Source organism: Stegodyphus dumicola, chromosome X1, assembly GCF_044657685.1.
Source record: "Stegodyphus dumicola isolate Sdum_Otavi_A_Nest chromosome X1, ASM4465768v1".
Lineage (NCBI taxonomy): Eukaryota > Metazoa > Arthropoda > Arachnida > Araneae > Eresidae > Stegodyphus > Stegodyphus dumicola.
Window position 1 is genome coordinate 99,721,726 of NC_140780.1, and position 20,609 is coordinate 99,742,334.

Sequence of the window (20,609 nt, forward strand, 5' to 3'; positions counted from 1 at the left end):
AGTATTGTGAGATAAACAGTAAAGATGCTTCTTGTGCTTCTGTAATGATTGCAACATTATTGCGTTCGATTGCTATGATAGCTGGAGACCATTTTTTGTTGCAATTAATAATAATGGCCCTAGGAGGATGTTCTACATATCCTTGTTGATAAATCGTCCATTGCAATGGAAATCCCACTGCAATTCCGTTTCGCGTGTAAGGTTCCTGAGCCATTATCAAGTCAGCACCAAATTCTGCTGCATATTGTGCTAGTTGAGCAACTGCTGCTTTTACTCGCTGTAAATTGATTTGTATACATTTGATAGATAATGTACTGCATATTGTATCTCTATTTATGACATTTGATAAATCATTACTTTGTAGTGGTAGAGGCAGATTAGCAGTATTCTGTATTATCTTGGATTGACTGTACCTTGCGCAGGTATTGTGGGCATTCTGGAGCATAGGCTAGATGGAAGTAGCTGTATTTGGTGTCATAGCGGGAGTTGGCCTCACCACAGTTGATACACTGTGGTCGTTGGGCAGTGCAATCACAGATCCTATGTTCTTCGGTACAGTACGAACAATATTGTTTTCTACTCCTACAGTCAGCTTGCTTATGCCCATATTGTTGGCATCTAAGACATTGCTGGAGGTCAATATGCTCTGAGACTCTATAAGCCTGCCAGCCGAGGAAGATTTTTCTGTGCTGCATGATGGCTGCAAAGCCTGTTGGCTTACACTCAAAAATCCACTTGATTTTGCCTTTACAACATTCTTGTAATCGGAATAAGGGTTTAAAGGTGGTGCTAGGCATTCCAGTGATGCTGCTGAGTTCTGCGAGTACTTCTGATTGTGTTGATTCCAGCAAGTTATGGATGGTGCATCTTGGCTTACATTTCTATGGACAGGTGACTTCTGCTGGGATATATTGTTGTTGAAGCTGTTATTCGAGGACTTTGACATCATCAGTGGATTTGCAGACAACCTCAAAATCTCCTTTGTTGATCTTAGAAATTCTTTCTATACCTGCCTGTAGCTTGGAAAGCAGTACTTTAGCATTTAGCTGCGCCTTTAGCTCAGCCTTTGTAACGTCTGCTTTGGGACGTATGTATAGACTTAGATTCTTATGTTTCTTTATAATCTCTGCAAAAGTTGGTCGAGAAGCTGTTGGTAAAGGTGGAGGTGCCTGTAAATCGGGTGGTTGTTGTGCTATCGGTAGAGGCTGAGAATGAGCCAATTCACAGCAAAGCACTGTTGATGTATTAACACCTGTGTCTATCTTTGTTGGCTTGGCTGTAAATTCTGGACCTTCTAAGGCCAGCATCTGCAACGCAACCAGGGAGTCTAATAGTCTGGTGTGAAGAACCATAGGTAAAAGATATTTAGTACTTCTGTTGGTGACCGCTACCTGTCTAATATCCTCACACAAAAAAGCAACTTTCTCTGTGTAAGGGAAATCAGAGGTCAATAAATTAGTAGCGCCTATGTCACTTTGTGAATGCATGGAATCACTGATTGACAGGACATACTGTCCAAGAACTTTCTCAGAGTTGCAAATTATCACACTGGTAGTGTAACACTTTATCAAATACTTAATGTGAAACAGATATTGCTTATTGCTCTATAACAACAAATATACCAATATACATATGATAAAATTTGGTAACAATAAGTTCCCCTTCACACCCAGTAACAAGGAATTACAGTAATTAAAACATGCAGTAGAATAATTACTCAAAATACAATCAAACTGGTTGATTTTTAAGTGCAAATAGAAAACATAAAAATACAGCAATTAATACAGTAATTAAGAGATTAAATAAACATTGCAAGTAATTAAAAGTAAAATACAGGGTGCATAAAGATCAGTTCTCATGTAAAACACATCAAAAGCACGCAATTGGAGCTTTAAAACTAAATTTTAAGAGCTTGTCGAGTAGTGTTCAAAGTTATTGAAAAGTTATTTGACGAAGAGAGCTAATGTCGAAACTGCAGATGAAAACAATGGAATTAAACACTATGTAATTCCTAAGCTTCTTAACAGGAAGGACGAACACTATGGAGCTCCAATATTAATATACAGAATTTAGAAAAACAATCAGTGAGTTATGTTTATTTGGGTCAATATTTTCAGCGAGAACAAGAAATGGTTAGGCTTAATTTAGTAAATCCTAAGATATTGCAAATAAAAGTAAATGGATGTAAAAAGATTAAAGAATTTTGAAAAAATACCAGTTCTTGAAATTCCTGGGTGCAATGGATACAAAGATATTGATTTTGAAAATTAAACACTAATTTCTGGACTTAGAATATTTTGGCCGATTTCCTAGGCTTACCAGGGGAACCACATGGTAGCCAGGCGGGACCTTTTCGTTGCTGCAGTGGCAGAAGTGGTGAACAAAAATCCAGTAAATTGCGGCAGTGAAGAGAAAGAAAGCCAGATTTTCGTTGACAGCTGAGGCTAACACTGCATTTGAGAGACTGAAAACTGCACTAATTCAAGCAGCGGTTTTAAAATTGCCAGAGGAGGACGAAAAATTTGAAATCTCAGCAGATGCTTTGAATTGTGCTATAGGCGCGGTTTTGATGCAGAATCATTAGCCCGTGGCATAGTTTTCAAAACCTCTAAATGAAGCATACCGTAATTATTCTGCGACGGAGAGAGAAACTTTGGCTGTACTTTTAGTGGAGCAGAAATTTAGAGTCTGCTTTGGTAAGGCACTGATAGTCATGTGTTCAGATCACGCTGCCATGGGATGACTATACTCGGGCAAAAATTTATCGCTATGATTTATAAGATGTGCATTAAAAGTGCAAGAATTTAACTTGATAATTAAACACGCGCCGGGTAAGGAGAATAATGTATCTTATCCTGAATAAAATTAGACGAAGAAGGTAAAGAAATAAAATGTTCCATATTAACCTAAAAAATATTCTCATGACACAATTACTGCAGAATTACAAACTGATTCAGAGTATAGGCATATAGATTCCATTGAAATAATTACTGCAGAATTACAAACTGATTCAGAGGCACATCTATGCAAACTTGCAAGACCTGGAAAATTCTGAACATCTGGATAGAGTGGCCATATGGAATAGAGCAGAAAATTACTAAATAATAAACAAACTCTTATTTTATACCAAAACAACAAATGAGAATAGTCAAGTAAGGCCAGTCATTCCAACCGGGTTCGACTCAGCATATTAAAGGAATTACATGCTGCACCTACTGCTAGTCACCTATGCATTCGGAAAACGGCACAAAGTGTGTGTAAAGCGGTTTTCCCCCCACAACTTCAAAGAGTGGTAATGGATTATGTCAAGTTCTGCCATACATGCCACTTAGTTAATGATGTAAATTACAGCACCTAAAGAGTATAAGAGCTACTTTTCCAAATGAAATAATTGGGATAGATTTATTAAGTCCGTTTCCAAAAAGTGAAAGAAACAGAAATAGATATTTACCAGTTATTGTCGATCATTTTGCAAAGTGGGCAGAAAAAGGTCCCCCTTAAAAGAGCCTCAGAGAAAATTGAATCTGATTCATTTCTAAATAAAAAATGTAGTCTAAGATATGGTGCACCACTTAGGGTAATAACAGATAATGACTACCAATTTATTAGACAAATTTTTGAAGTGTTATGTGCAGGGCTTGGCATCCGCTACCTAAAGACGGTCACTTACACATAGACTCCAACCTTCAGCAAACCTTGTCAGTAGTCAACGCGCGAACGACATTTTTACAACTTTGAAAATGTGCCCGTAGCGTATGTTGTAATTAACCATTCATTAATTTTAAATTAATAATTAATTGTAATCAATTTTATTACATTTAAAATCCATATACATATAAAACTGAATAATTAAAAATATACCTTGTAAATTATATGCACATTTAATTAGAAATTTTCTTTTAACTCCTCAAGCATTCACTAATAAAAAGTACTTCAAATGACTACTAATCATAGAAAATATATCTATTATCAACATTTCAATTTCTGAGCCAATTAATTTTTCAGTAGCTTTTTTTGCAGCTATATGCAAGAGGTGGCATGGACAACCTCGGGTGATTATACTTGGTTGATGCATTTTGATAAATGATGCTACACCTTTAAACTTTCCAATCATATTACTAGCATTATCTGAAGAAAATGATTAGCAATTTTTCCATTCTAAACCTTTGTTTTTAAAGTTTTCATTTATACAATTAAAAATACCTTCTCCTGTATTATTCGTGCATTCTAAAATAGAAATCAATGAAGTAATTATCACTCCCTTTTCTTTACTGTAGTATGTTATAACCAATGGGTACAGTTTGTTATCATTACTTCCATCAGTACTTAGAGAAAATGATGTACTGCACACTGATTTTATAATATCAGCAACAGTATTTTCTGCAAGCGTTTTCACAATAGCAGCAGTTTTGGTATGACCGCAGCTAAATTTTTTTGCTATGGCAGAATCCGGAAACATTGCTTTGAAAAGCTCTTTGGAATGATCCGAAACAGAAAGCGGTAGATTATGTTCAATTAAAAAACGAACAAAATAGCATTCGGCTTTTATAGGATCTGTTTCATCATCTTTTATTAAGAAATTTGTTATTTCTTTAGATTTTACGGTGCCAAGTTCTATATGCTTTTGAGAAAACACATGCCGTTTACAGTCATCTTTTCCGCCATGAGCAACTGAGAAGTCTTTGTTGCATACACTGCAGTGCGCGTGATTCACAGAAATTTCGGACGCTTTAATGCATGGAAATTCTGAAGAATATGAATCTTTAAACTTCTGCTTTCATAATTTTGGCTTCTTCGTTCGAGGCAGCATTATGATTAAAAATCTTTCACCTGATTCACAGTTCACAAGACACACGCTAAGCTCTCGCCGTAAACTACACAATGCAGCCGAATGCAGCCTAAACACGCGTCAGCGAGGAACCTGGGAGACAGACAATTGGGTGGAACTATTGATAAGTCGTTAACGGTTGGAGTTACTGATCTACGATTGGCTAATTCTTCAAAACTAGGAACGCACTCAACACGTGATATATGATAACACGAGTATTCAGCCAATCATCGGATGAATTAGTTGGTTCCATTTTGCGTACTGGTTCTCCTGCTCTTGTTTCTGTAAAATCCGTAGTTTTTTCCATACTTTTCGTAGCTCGTAGTTTTTCATGAATTTCTGTAGAAACTACGGAGAATCTGTAGTAGTTGGAGTCTATGCTTACAGACCACAGTCAAATATTGCCGAGTGCGTAAATAGGAACACTGTTAAAATCACACATAGCTATGTAAAAAATATCACCGAGGCTGGGATGACTATGTAAATGAATTGGCTTATGCCCTGAGATCATGCCCAAGCCTGATACCATGGGGAGAAACTCCTTGTGAATAATTTTTGGGGAGAAAAATTATCCCCTTAGGCAAACTGTTCTTTGACCAGAAAAGGGAGGCAGAATTTAAACTAAATGATATTCATAAGATCATTAACGAAGCAATGAGAAACTCAGACATAACCAGAAAAAACAAAAATTATATTATGATAAAAAAAAAAAAAGAAATTTTGATCTAAAACCAAGAGATAAGGTCTTGAAAATAAAACATTTGTTATCTTGCGACCCACTAGAAAAAGCGTCCAAATTTTGCCCTAGATTTGAGGGATTGTACATAATTGAATGTATTTGTGGTTTAGTTTTACACTTAAAAGGAGACAGAGCAGGCAATATGAATGCCAACGTGGATTAAGTCAAGAAACACTATGATCATAAAGATATGCCTGTTTTTAAAGATATTTTACAGGAAGCACCAAACACTGGTGAAGGGCGCTCAACTTTGAAAAAGGTCTTGCCAGGAACAAACTACAAAACAGGAACTCTACTACAATAAGAAGAGAGTTAAATTTTAAAATAGGCAATAAAGTCCTGAAAAGGAAACACATGAGTCTTGCACCCCACTAGATTAAGTATCAACATTTTTTCCTAGATTTGAGGGACCATTCTTGATAGAACGTATTTGTGGTTCAGTTTTATATTTAAAAGGAAGTAAAGAAGGCAATATGTGGATCAAGTTAAAAAATACTATGATCGTAATGAGATGCCTATTTTTAAAGATATTTTATAGGAAGCATCAAACACAGGTGAAGGGCCCTAAACACCAAAAATGGTTCTGCCAGGAACAAAAAGGAAGGAATTCGTAATAGTGGAGATGGAAGGAAAGAAACGTCGTCATGATGAGGTGAAACATATGAACAAACGGAAACTGGAAACAGCGCCAGAGGGGAACAAGTCTCTGAGAAAGGAAGGGGAAACACAACCCTGCACAAGATCTACCAACCGACGAAAGGAGAGGAAAAGGCGCAATTAAAACATCAGAGGTAACGAATCCAGCCACCAAGGAAGGAGGGCAAGGACAAGACAGCAACACAATTTCCACAACGGAAATGCCAAATAGAAGAGGAGCATTTCAAGAGTGAGAAACCAAGGAACTCCAATGACTAACCAGCCCCTCCAAGAGTTCCCCGGCCAGACCAAGGAACTGCTCTGAACACAGCTCGCAAGCACCCAGCACCTACAGATGTGGTTCAGCGTCACACGAAGGTGGTATGTGAAAGGAGAACAGGGGTCAAACGCAAGCAGCCGGCAATGAAAAGTAATGGATACAGCCAGCGGTGGCAGAGAATCAGAGTCCAACAAATGTGCCAAGTCCCCTCTTGGGATAAATTTCTAAAGAAAAAGATGTGGAAATTCGCCAAACAAAAGATAAGTCAAAATTATTCTACTTAAATTTATTTTAAAGCTGGTATGAAGTTGGTTAAGCTAGTATGAAGTTGCTATGGATTTTGTATTTATTTAGCTATGTTTAGTAGAATTGTAATTAAATTGTTTTATTTCCCCTTGCAATGCAGTGTGAGACGAGTTTTAAGAGAAAGCTACGCCGAAAAAGTAAAAATACAGCAGCATACGCATTTGACATTTAATAAATAAACATTTTGTAATTGTACTCTTTTGCTTTCCAGAAACCTTGAGAAAATACCAGAATGTTCTTGTGCATGATTAAAAAGCTTATAAAAGCCCGAGTAAAACATCTCAATTCAGCTGCTTACTTAGTTCTTATTGATTGTAGCGAATTCGCGGTGAGATCGGATTAGCTTTCTTTGCATTTTGAATTTTTGTTCTATTTAACGTTTTAGTAATTTAAAATATAACTACTGTGTGTATTGTACGAATATCTGTGAGGAAAAATTTCGGCATTTTGTTTTATTTCTTGTGATACTTATTTTAAGTTTACATGAGACTTGTGCATTCAATCTATTACGAACCTGTATGCACACAACAATATTTATTTCATTTTCCCTAGGTAGAGGACAATGTTTATTTAATTACGTAAGAAGCTTTTGTAGTTTTTTGTATTAGGCAAATAGCTTAAAATTTTGTATTAAACAAGTAGCTTTAAATTTTGTATGAAGCAAGAAACTTTAGCAAATAATCATGGCTGATTTAGAACGAAATGTTAACTTTAATCGCAGAGACCGTTTTAGAAAATGTTTGTATGTTTTAAGAAACAACTTCGATACTCAAAAACCTCAGAAAATTGTTGCATATAATTAAATTGAGTTTGTTTTCAGCTAAGAAAGAAATTATTTATGTAAAAATGCTTGAATTGTTAAATACTTAAAGTATTCTTCTATGTTTGAAAAATATGCTTTGAATGAAACGGTAGTCTATGTTAGTTGTGAATTGTACTAAGATAAGGCAAAATTAATTTAGAAAGAATGTAAAGTAACTGTTAGGCTCTCCAGCCAACACTAAGTTAATTTTCACTAGCATTAGCACCTTAGGCTAAGAACTGACTGCAGTGTGTTTCTCTCAGGTCTAGGTGGTTTAGTTCTAACAAGTAGATATGGGACAGTTGGTAGTGTTGCATGCCTTCTACATAAAGTACATGCAGTACACCATGCTGGAGAGCAAGGGGGGAGTCTTCAGGTGGGTAGAAAGAATGAAATGAGTTAATGCAACCCTATTAAAAGTGTTTAAACTGGTTAAAATGTTAAAAGCAGAGGAAATGTAAAGTATGTGAAACAAGTTCTAAACTATTTGCCTTCCAGGTACCTAGAAAGAGACAAAATGAGAAAATTTAAAGATATGTATGGTTGTACCGCAGTTATCCTCTGTAAAATTTAAATTTAGTAAAGATGCAGATTGTAAAGGTTGACTCACATTTACATTTAGAATTGAAATATCTTATCCAGGCTTATAAAACCTTGTTATGCGATAGGTAAATTCTGGCGAGGGAAGATGTAGGGTTCCCTTTAATTAACTAGACTTTTATTCAAATTTTTGTTATCTTTCCTGAACTCCTCAATTTTCTCTTGCATTTCCTTCCCAGGATGTAAATTTAAAGCTAAGTGAGTATTTAAACGGGTGAATCTAGGAGTTTATTCAAAGCATGTTTTCACTAGCCAGCGCATGTTTCGTTGCTGATCTTGCTGTTACGCTAATACGCATCTTGGTTATTTCGAATAATTGTCACGTCTGTTAGGTTTGTTGAGTCAACCTAAGTTAACTGTAACTTACTGTGCTAATCCAGCACTATTCTATTTAGACTTAAATTGATTTATGTTATAACATTTGAGTTCCACCGCAAGTTGTCCGTGTTATTGTAAAGTACATACGTTTCTGTTATTAGTTAAAATAATAAAGGGTAATTTTCACCCCTCGTCTGTGCTTGTATTTACTTCATGCCTGTGCGAGAATTCACCAGGTTCATTTGTAGGATCTAGTTTAGTTTATGTGGAAAAGAGACAGATCTTATAATTTTATTCAGAACATACTGTAAGCAACATTTCAATTTTTTAAATCTTTTTTTTTTTTTTTTTAATTTACACCAGAATTTTACGACTTGTAATTCCGGGATACATGATTGAGGCTTCAATCGCTCTCTTTCCTCCAAATTCACTATGTGATGAAACACCTGTTAATTCACTTTCAAATGTATCCTCTCAACAGAAAACGGAAACTTCAAAACAGGAAACAACTAAGATATGCAATGTATTTAACCCTGGCTGAACTGGCATTTTATTCTGAAACTAAGCGAAATTTTGGAATTTTAAAAGACTGAGACGGAGGGTGAACTGAAACAGAATTAAATCTTGCATCCTTTATGGAATCAAACAGAAAATTTATTTAGAAATTTTGCGAAATATTACATTAAAAAAAATCAGTAACTAAAAAATTTAATAATAAAATTCGCCAATAGCAATAACATGTTGTTTTTATACATCTCCATTTAAATTTAATTTTGAATAGGAAAAAGTCCGATTCCTGCTCAAGAAAAAACTTCTAGAACTCACGGTTACAACAAAGAACTGTGACCTGTTATGGTCACAATCCCTGAACAAAATGATTTCGCATAACAAATTTCTTTGGCTATCTCATGCGAGCTATTTTCGATGGAAAGACATACTTGCACAGAAGACATTACATTTTTATAATGATTCCAATTAAAAAAATCATGAAATAAAAATTTCTAGCAAAAGACTTTGATGTGAAATTACAGATAGCATTTCCTACCTTGAACTTTATTCTTGTTTCTAAATGTCGGATTTTAAGAAACTGAGGATCGAAGGCTATTTTTTACTATATCCGAAGGAAAATATTGCTTTTAAGAAATTTAAAAAGACTGTGAAAGCATGCTGTTAAGGTTCCAGAGTGAAAATAACAAACATCATTAATCAGAACGGGAAAAACTGCTAGTCTAACTTTACATGCAAAGAAAATACCCCGAAAGAAGAATACTCTGAAAAAGGTACTTTATTGTTTCTAATTTTCTAAAGCGAAGTTTTTGGTCGCAACAGAAACTTGATTGATGTAGAAATCGATTGCAAAACCTAGAAATGTGTATGTAGGGATACTAACCAAAATAAAAAATTTGCAGTTTACAAAATGCTACAGAATAATGTATATACCAGATTTTGCTGAATGCAGAAATGTAGTTGAACATAGAAAATGTTTCAGAACTCTGTATGAACATCAGTTAGTAGAAGATAACTGAAAAATTCATTGTTTCGCTTGATAAAGTGTGGGTTTCTAAATTACTATAACAAGGCAAATCTTTTTTTTTAATATTAATTGAAAATAAGGAAAAAAAGATGTACAAACCAGTTAAGACAATGTAAATAAAGTGTCAGTAGGGGCTGATGACTGTTGCAGGTTCCTCTTACAATCGAAAACTAAGACAAGTGAACAAAATTTTTAAAATTAACTCTTCATACTAAGGAAAATATTTTATGTCCAACAGTTAGAAAAGAGATTCCAATTCTGCATCTGAACAATTTCAAACAGTAAAAACTACACAGAAAGAAAGCCATCAGACATACTTCGAAAGCCACTTCTGTAGTTTTTGGGAAAATGAAAATATAGATATTATGTGAATAAATATAGGAAAAACTTTCCCGACATAGGAACCAATAGTGGCCTATCCACAAAATGAAATTTCAGATACTGTTATTTGAAGGTATGCAATTGAGAGTATGATGATTTAAAAGAAGAGTGCTCTCACAGTTGTGGTTACAGTAAAAAATTTTCAAAACTTTCAAATGGCAACACTCACTTTTTTCTACATAAATTCATTAGCACATTGAAAAACCATAAATGGTGTTGGAACGATAAACATATGAAGAAATCCGATGACACAAAACTTAATACTTCAAGAGCTAAACAGCTTGTCTTTGAATCTAAATTTCAGTTACAATGATGACTTCAAATCGTAGTTTGTTGAGTTTTTTGCTGATAAAGACCAGAAGTCTCATGAGCGCAGAATCAGTTACCAGAAAAGTGGCAAAACATCATTGAGCAGAATGGGAGATATTTGACTGATTAAAGTTTATATTTTTGTATAAAAAAATTGAGTTTTATTTTGCACTAAAAAAAAACCAAAATTATTTTTTTGTCAACCCAATAATGCACTTGCAAAGTACAACTTTTCCTGCCACTAATAAAAAGTAGAAAGTAATGACACTCTTCTCACCTGTTGGTTTCACAGATTACTGAGTCGCTGTTTCTAAACTTGCTAGCAATTTCTGCATTATAAGATTTTGTCGAAGCTGATTGGGAAAGATCCATATGACATAAAAACATTTCATGGCTACATATCCCATTCCAAGAATGCACATTGCATATATATATTCTCTTAATTTCAGAAATATTGGTCTATATACCTGTCACAGTGGATTTTCTAAATGATCACAGTTTGTCACACTCTGCGCACTATACAGAATTTTTTTAACGTAGTCCACACACATAGTCTTTAAATGTTATATTATTCATTCATGATTTGAAAAAGAAAATATTTCCAAGAGAATAAAATAATTTTTTATCGATGGTATGATATACTCTCGAAAAACATCTGTATCATCTATATGAGACCACTCCAAGTTTCCTACCAGAAGCAATCTAATTTCAGGATCTCCAGATTCACATGTTTTTCCTAATGTATACATATTACCAGTAAATTTGTGTTTCTTATTTCTTTTACCAGATGGTCTCTCTGGTTTCAAACTATATCATTTATTCATTCTTATATTTCTTTAATAACAACCATGAAAAATGGTACTTTATAAAAAAGTACAAACACGATCCAAACTGAAATTAGTTCAAAAACTTCAACCCTTTGACGCGCGGTGGTCGTGTCCTGAAACCACCATTTTTCGAATTTTTTTCCGAAATTTTTGAATGAAAATGAATTGATTACTGATCTTTTACATCTAAATAACACAAAATGACTGTAGAATCAATAATATATGTTTTAGGTATTAATACTTCAGATCGGATGCCTTTTAAAATTCGTTTTCAATGAGACAAAATAACTTCCTTTTATTAATATAAACAACTTTAAATTTCAAAAGTTAGTCATCGCACATCACGATTTCTATCATAAGCAATAAAAAATTATGGCAATTAAACTGCATATATAAAAAAAACCCTCTATATATATGGCATTTGCTATGTGGTTTCAGGGCGCGACCGCTGCGCCACTAGAGCATTGTGTCACAATGCTTACAATCCTCCAGAGGCTCGGTGGTCGAACCTTGAAACCATTGCTTCTCAATGGCGTTTGCTTGCTTTTCAAATAGGAATGTTTATTTTCAGCCAGATATAGATAAGGGGTTTTGAAACTACAGAGTTTTTCTCTGACTTCAATGCACTTGCTTCCCAAGCTTGTATTGTGATTTTATAAATTATTTCCTGTGGTTTAAATTTAATGTGAATATACTTTGATATAATTAAAAATAGAAATCGCTTAAAGTTTTATTTAAATTAAAAATATTTTCTGAAGATTTTGGTACGAAATATGAATAAAATAAGTATGAATGGGAAACGAATGATCCGTACAAAGCCAAAAAAGACCAAGCCCCCCCCCCATTAACATAAAAAAACCACAAATTTCATGTGCCAGATGAAAATAAACTAAATAACGCTGTACATATACCAGTGAAATTTAAATCCATTCAGTGTACATTTTGTAGCACAAGGAAGAAACCTCATAGAACAAGATGTATGTGCGAAACGTGCAGTGTGGGTCTATGCATGTGCCAAAAAGACAAAACATGATTTGAACAGTGTCACACACACACACACACAAAAAAAAAAAAAAAAAAAAAAAAAAAAAAAAACACTGAGTTCTTTTTTATCCTTATTTTATTGAGCTTTTTTAATCCATTTATCCAAATGTCCTTATTATGTAGGTACTTATATTTTCACTGCTATAGAAAAATTACATAAATATTTATTTTTAAAGTTTTTCTGACAATTTACTTTGTAAAATAATGTAAAAAAATTATATATAATGCAATTCTTACATACATTTTTTTTAAATCCGTAAATTTCATCATTTATTGGAAAAGCGCGAGGAAAATGGTAAGTTTTTTTCCCTACTACATCAGTAAGTTTCAAAGTCCTAGACGCGCGGTGGTTTCGCGGTGCGACCACCACCCACAGAACAATGGGCAAGAGTAGATTTTTTAAAATTCATATATTATTTTTCTCTAGGATCATAATATTCAATTTCTAGAGTTTTTAGTTAAAAAAATATAAAAATAATATCGCGTGCGTCAAAGGGTTAAACAAACAATATAAAATGGAAATAGAAGTTAAATTATTATTTTCTTCTTTGATAAGGAACGCAATTAAAAAATTTACAGTGCAATATTTTCCAAATCAGAAAAGATGAAATAAAATCTTCAAGCTACCTACATTTAGCGAAATGAAAAAGTAAGCAAACCATCTGGGTCTTTAAATGGCATAAGAATATAACTGTTTCACTGCAACTTTGAAACTCGAAATTTACATGAGGTTTGTTTCAAAATACTTGGTACGAAATCGAATTTTTAATGTAAATGGTTATAAATTTATTTTTTATGCGTTTAAAGTACCTGCCCATTAAAAGCAATAAACAGACTTCTTAATAAATTGAAACTTTATTTCTTTTTTAATAATACTACAATTTAAAAAATAGTTAATTAAATTAAATTAATATGTATTATTATAATTATGAATATATTAATAATTAATGTAAAATTCATTATTATGAATTATTGCAGTTTTAATGAAATTAATTAAATATATTTCTGACATATTGCTTATTTCTGACATACCTGCCATTACCTGAATTTTGAATCTTTTTCTTAATGCATATCATATATTTAACAAATAATAAATTAAATGGCTTTTTTCTAAAATTAAATCATTGAAAAGGTTTAACTATTTATCTTTTCTTAATTTCTACGTAATGCAGGCACTTGTACATATTAACGCCATTAGATAATGGCCTAAATTACCCAAATGGTAAACTTACATTCATTGAAAAAGGAGGATTGCTTTTAGATTTGTTTTCGAGGGATCTGTGAACAATCTTCATTCTTCAGGACAGCGCCAGTATTCAAAAACTGCATATTATGTCTATGTAATTTTGGTATATAAAATTCTCCTTTCTGGAAAACTGGAATTTCAAAATAACTCTTGCTGCTTCTTAATGAAAAACTACATACATTTGCACCATTTTAAAACAGTTCTGCTAATATTTGAGCCTGGCCTTTTGATAAATTAAATACGTGAAAATGATAAATTTAAGCCAGGCTGATTGAAGATAGCATGTTGGGGTTGAGTAAGACATCCTAAACCAACCTCTGATATGCAACAATATCAACAATGGACTGCTTCATTACGCTGGACCCAGCTGGGGATCCACTATTTTGTGCGAGACTTTTCTAATTGCCAATTCAAATGAGCACCGAAAAATACGTAATTGCTGAAATGCTTTGCTATAACAAAATCACTATTCGTCAGTTTTATTTAAGTTTCTTCATTTGCTCCATACTTTCTATGGATTTAGATTCATCTAATAATGGCAAAACATACTAGGGATATTTGTTTACGAGGAGGGATGAGTTTGAGAAGGACTTGATAAAGGAAACTAATTAATTAGTTTGTGTTAAACATGAGAAAACCATGAATATGCCCATGATGCCAGCCATTTGCAGAATTTGATTCTGGGTCAAACCATCAGTATTCAGGCCTCTTATCTAACTAGCCAGTGATTAGTCACGATATATTCCTACAGTACGCTTCTAATGTACCCATTAAAGAAAAATAATCTATAGTTTGAAGCTATTTACTGACAGAGCTCTTTTTTATGTCGGTACAGTTTACAAGGAAAATTTGGCATGAAAAATATTTTTAAAAGCTGATCAACAATGATTTAGTTACAGCAAAGCATTTCAGTAGTTCTTGTGTATTTTTCAGAGCTAATTTCAATTGGCAGGTTGTTTGGTGTTTTGGTTTGTTTGGTGTTTAAGTCCTTAAAAACCAAAATAACATTTGGAAGCAGAAATCTGGAATTGTATCTACCAAAGTACAGGACTATGCTCTATCATAATATTTTCCAAATGTTTCTCATTGCAGAACACTTTTCAGGTTTTAAACATTCTAAAGAACACTAGAGTACATTTGGGTTCCTTGCAATAAAAAAGGATAATGTAGATGTATTAGATAAATAAAATAAACATTTACTCCAATTTTTATATACCTCTGAAAGAAATGATTTTCAATTAATATAAAAAATATGATATGGACACCACATGTACTTCCTTGTGCAGCACAATTATACACATTTTTTTCCTCCATTTTATTTAAACGTATTTCGTCAAATTCCATTAGACATATTTCTCATTTGATTAATTCAGCTCTCACTTCACAGCAAGGCAAAAATACATACTCAAAACATCATCATTAAAAATTGTAAAACACAGAAAACTATAAAACACCAAATACAATTAAAAACAGTTTTAAAAAAATTTGTTTTACAGACTTTCTATGCAAAAACAAGCAATTTGGCCAGTGGGCAAAAAGACAGATTTTTTGGTGCACAAACCTGAATGTTTATTTTTGGTTCCACTCGGCTAAAAGACACTGAAGTTGGTGCACAAAGTGGCTTAATTCACTGTTCTACTAAGAGTTCCAAATGTAAACCAAATGGCGGCTTTGTTAGGCTTGAAGCAGTTAACCAACTTTTACATTGTTGGTAATTCTACAAATACTGCCTGCAGATTAACTAAAGGCATAAAAAACCTTAACCAGAACATAACAACATAATTCAATCAAGTAAAAAATGCACAATTTACTGACATATAAGAATTTCACAATTTACCGACACATAAAAATTTTCGTGATTACAATACTTCCTTTATTTCACACAAGGAAGTAAAAAGACATATACAACTAATTAAAAGAAGCAAACACTATAAAAAATTTAAAAAATTAATTTTCACTTACTTATGTGTCTGAGTGTTCAAATTATGAATTCTTTCAGGGCAGAATTTTCTTTTAAGAGCTGTTTAAATTGTACTATAAATACATAAACGCAGGAAATGTTTCATTTTTCTTTAACCTCTTTTATAATTTTTCACAAACACTTGGTAAAAGTTTACAGAACACAGTTTGGAGAACACTGCTCTATCTTATGAGACCAAATGCAGTGCCTCTACAAGCAAATTTTGGAAAGTAATTTTATGGCAAAAATTTGGTTGGCAGTGAAATAAGTCAAAAATAAGTGTACACAATGCCACTATATTAGCACTAAATGATGCCCTATATACACCAACAGCAGCCCAACCGGTATAGTGGTTAGCATTGCTGACTGCTGTGCTGAAGGGTCTGGGTTCGAATCCCAGAGAAGGCATGGATGTTTGTAAATGTATAATGTTCTTGCAGCATGGGGGCACTCTAAATATGCAGCAAGCCAAATGTCCTCTCAAGAGGTTGGTGGTAGGGGGAAGATGGGTGGGAGACCCTCAGACCCATCCCCCTGGGTGATTTCCATCAAAATTCGAGGCAGAATTGAGCTAAATTGCACTGTCACCTGTAAGATGCTCAAGGCAGTTGCCAACAACAGGCATAAACTTGTGCTCCTTGCCATGAGGAATTTCGGCTGACTATAGGTCAAACAAGTGAGCATTAGCAACAACAACAACACACCAGTAACTTGAACTGAAGCCCTGAAACAGAGATCCCTAAAAGTTCATATAATTCAAAAGTAGCTTTTTTATATTTTTCTCTTGATTTGTTATAATAAAATCATACTCTAATACATTTAATAATCATCTGAATCATAAATGGTATTCTTAAGGTCATTTTGAAAAATTTCTTCAACCCACTATAGAAGGAGAGTTCATGGCTTCATGTTTGCTCATTATAAAAACCATAAAATAATTGTTTAAAACCAAGTACTATTACATATTTAAAATAGGTAAAATTCAACAGTAATTTGAAATAAAAATTACTGTTGAATTTTACCTATTTTAAATATGTAAATTCAAATGAATAAACTCCCGGATATTTAAAGAAAATGCAATATGTTTTCTCATTTAAAATTAATGTCAAACTAAAGATTAATTTTGCTTGTTTTTTAAAGGCTGGTATTTATTTATTGCACTTTTTTTTGGTAAATAGCTCACAATCTTTGAACTCAGAATATGTGTCCTGAAGATAACAGTAGTACTATTTTCAAATTAGGAAGAGAAAAAAAAATTATGCAAATAAAATTTGCAATTACTTTCTTCTCAAACAGAATTCCTGAATCCCGTGAAACAAAAACATGGTTAATAAGTCAAACTGCGATGGTAGAATGTTGAGAACTCCCACTGAGAGCACTGTAACAACCCTAAGCTGAGTATAAAAAAAAGTTTTTTCAGTAAGAACTTGAATTGGTAAAGGATGGTCAGAAGTTACTGGAATAAAGTATAATAGCTGTTAGACATGATCTACGATGTATTAGAGTGTTATAATTCAAATGGGGCATTACTTTCATGAATTTACTTTACAAATTTATTATTTTTCGTATTTATTATCTTCACTTCTTCAGTGCTTGTTGGTAAACCATCTTACCGTGCACACTGAAGTACTTAATGTCTGCTTTACCTTAATAATTTTTTTTTGGGGGGGGGCAGTGAAAAATCACAATCCCTTGCTTTGCTTTGACATAACATTAAACAATGCTTAACTAATTAAAGCAGTTAAGTGCATACTACTCAAAACTGCATTAAAAGACAATTTTCAAAATGGGAAGAGGTTTTATTTATATTTAAACAATAATCTCTGAAAAATGTTTTGTCCTTACTATATATCAAAATACAACTATATATTAATATATATATTTAACAGTATAATTACAAAACAGGGAACAGCCCTATGGTGAAACACTAGTTAATATAAATGCAGAAAAATGTTTCTTACCTGACTATTCATTTTCAACTCAGCAGCTCTTTTTTTTTTCAAATTAGCAATTTCCAAATTTTTCTGAACTTCCTGTTAAAAAAAATGCACAGCTCAAACAGTATATATTGATGTAAATTCTATTTACTAATGCAAAAATGAAATACATAAATTATAATAATATATAAATATATTTCTAATTATGTGTAAAAATATATTTTATTATATTTTTTACTAAATTATAAGTTCGCCTAATTAAATTTAATTCTATATATAAATTTGCACATATCAACTGTCTAACATATAACTGCATGTAGTTAGTAATAACATGCATACTCCTTTAATAATTTTATTTATGCCATATTGAATATAAAATTCTGTATATCTAATCAACAATCCACCAATGAGAAACTCCACCAAGTTACCATTACATTGTCTAATCGCTTTGCTAGAGAAAATGCAAAATTTGCTTTAACACACATTTTCAAAGATTAAAGTTGCCAAATACATGATTTTATTTTTCCTTAACATTATTTTCAGACAAGGTGGCAACATAAAAGGCCCCGATGCACTTAGTTTTATGAGTACATTATTATAAAACTGTTTTCATGTGTCATTTAATAAAATATTCTGTTGTCTGGAGCCTAATCTCTCAACTTAAGAGATTTTTGTGTTTACATCACTTATTGCATAGATTTCTTATTTCATCATATCAATAGTGCAAAATCCAGTTTTACTGCTGATACACAGAACTTCCCCGAAAATTCTGCAACAAAAGTTAAAATGGAGGAAAATCACGGTAGGATACATAAGTCTATCCGTGAAGTCATTCAGGAACATGACAAACTTTGCAAAGCTTGAAGCAGACCTGGTAATTAAAATGCAAATTAAATGCTTAAATAGAAAAATAAGACGCTTATTCTTGATATTAACTCTAAATTCTGGTAAAGAAAATGGACAACTTAAATGTTGAAGACAGTTCCTTTTTTTAAATTCATGAATATCCTAAAAGTGGAATGACATTATAATCAACCAATCAGGAGTGACCATGGCATAGCATATTCAAACCAGGAAAAAGCTGATGTGTTTGCTGAATATCTGAAGTCACAATGTCAGCCAACTACTTATCCAAGCAATAGTGAATTACATAAAATTATCTTTGAAACAGTCAAGATTTGAACTAATATCCCACACGTTGAAAATAACATCAAATTCTGCACTCTTAGCGAAATCAGGAAAATCATTTAAACTTCCGCTCTTAACAAGACACCCGGTACTGATTACGTGACTAATAGCATGATGAAAAATCTTCCTACTAAATATATCACATATCTTGCAGTATTTATAATGTATGTTTATCTAATTCATATTTTTCTCCTCCTTGGAAACAGGACTGTATGTTTATGATTCTCAAGCCTCCTAATCGCCCAAGCAGCTATTGACTAATAGTTTATTATCAACTCTCGGAAAAATGTATGAAAGAATCATCTATTCTAGGATAATGGATTACTTCCAAGATATAGCAGATCAGCAATGCGGATCTTGTCAAAGCTTTTCAACTATGAAGCAAGGTATGAGAATTAGTGAATTTGTTGGCAGTGATTTGAATAACAAATTGAGTGTTGCTATCTTCATACTAGATATGGCCAAAGCTTTTGACCGCATCTGGCATTTATCTACAAGTTTATCCAGAAGAAAAAAATCATGTTTATCAAAGGCTCCCCGACTGCTATGAGGTACAGACAGGAGGCCTGTGTTCCGACTTTTAAGGGGCGCAGTTTCTCCTAGGTTCCTGTTAATGGACAAAAATGCTCGTTCACATAGGGCTCAAGCGATTACATGGAAAGTGAGAATATTCGCCGCATGGATTGGCCAGCCAGATCTCCTGATCATGTCTGGGAGGCTCTTGAGAGTTGCACTTTCATCTCGCCTTCCTCCTCTCTGAGAACAACTATCCCACAATTGGAAACTGCCTTGTTGCAGGAGTCAGCTGCCACAGGGAATCCTCAACTGCTTACGATATCCGAATAGTCAGTGAAAGTCTCCTGGGTGTCCAGACCCTGCTCTCACCTGTCCAATATGCTGTCACGTTGCATGACTTGTGTGGCTGTGAGAGGGACCATACCACATATTAGACACATTTTCAATTTAATGTGGATTTTGGACATCCATGCACTATGACCTTTTACTGATAATCACACGTCCACAAAATGACTTTTGAGAGGTACATCTTTTTCTCTGTTATAAATGCATATTCACACCAAATTTGATTAAAACCACATGATTAGTTTTTCAGAAATTCGACATAATGAGCAACTTCTCTTAATTTTGCACATGAGTTATGTTTATGAATTGGATAGAGGACTACACTAGTTTATGATATTGATAAACTAGTGTATTTGAGGGCCAGAATATAGATGCTGTGTCATCTGCTAGACAGCAAATATTGGAATAATGATTTCATATTATCCAAGCTATATAAAAGGCACAGAATGAAATTTACTAATTGTTTATAAAAGTAATACCATTCATTAAAAACTCAATTAGTGCAAATACCTTTTCCAAAACCCATAGATGAACAGCTATACTAATCATTGCAGAGTTAATTCTTTAATTAGTAAAGAATTTATGCTAACCATGTATGCTAACTTGCTATTAAAATATTTTGTTTCCATATTTTCTTTAAAAGTTTTACTATCATCCTAATGAATCAAAGTATAAAAAGACAGGACTGAAAAACCTTGGTGGGACACCACAACTTCACCAGATGGTCTTGTAGGTGTAGACCTACCTCACCAATTGTACAGGTAATGTGCCAGTTTTGATAGAGTGCACCTTCAGGGACAGATCTGAGAGTCT

General features: G+C 33.3%; 1 protein-coding gene across 7 annotated transcripts in view; it reads right to left on the minus strand.

Moving 5' to 3' along the window:
• The window catches only part of LOC118197302 (NADH dehydrogenase [ubiquinone] 1 alpha subcomplex assembly factor 2), a 76,774-nt gene that overhangs the window by 18,868 nt on the left and 37,297 nt on the right, over positions 1 to 20,609 (minus strand). For all 7 annotated transcript variants that reach the window (XR_015038761.1, XM_085808536.1, XM_085808539.1 and 4 more), the window contains one exon: positions 17,772 to 17,843. Coding sequence is in view for 6 of the 7 variants with exons in the window: in XM_085808536.1 (XP_085664662.1) it covers positions 17,772 to 17,843 (72 nt within the window). In the remaining variant the exon portion in view is untranslated. The remainder of the gene's footprint in view (positions 1 to 17,771; positions 17,844 to 20,609) is intronic.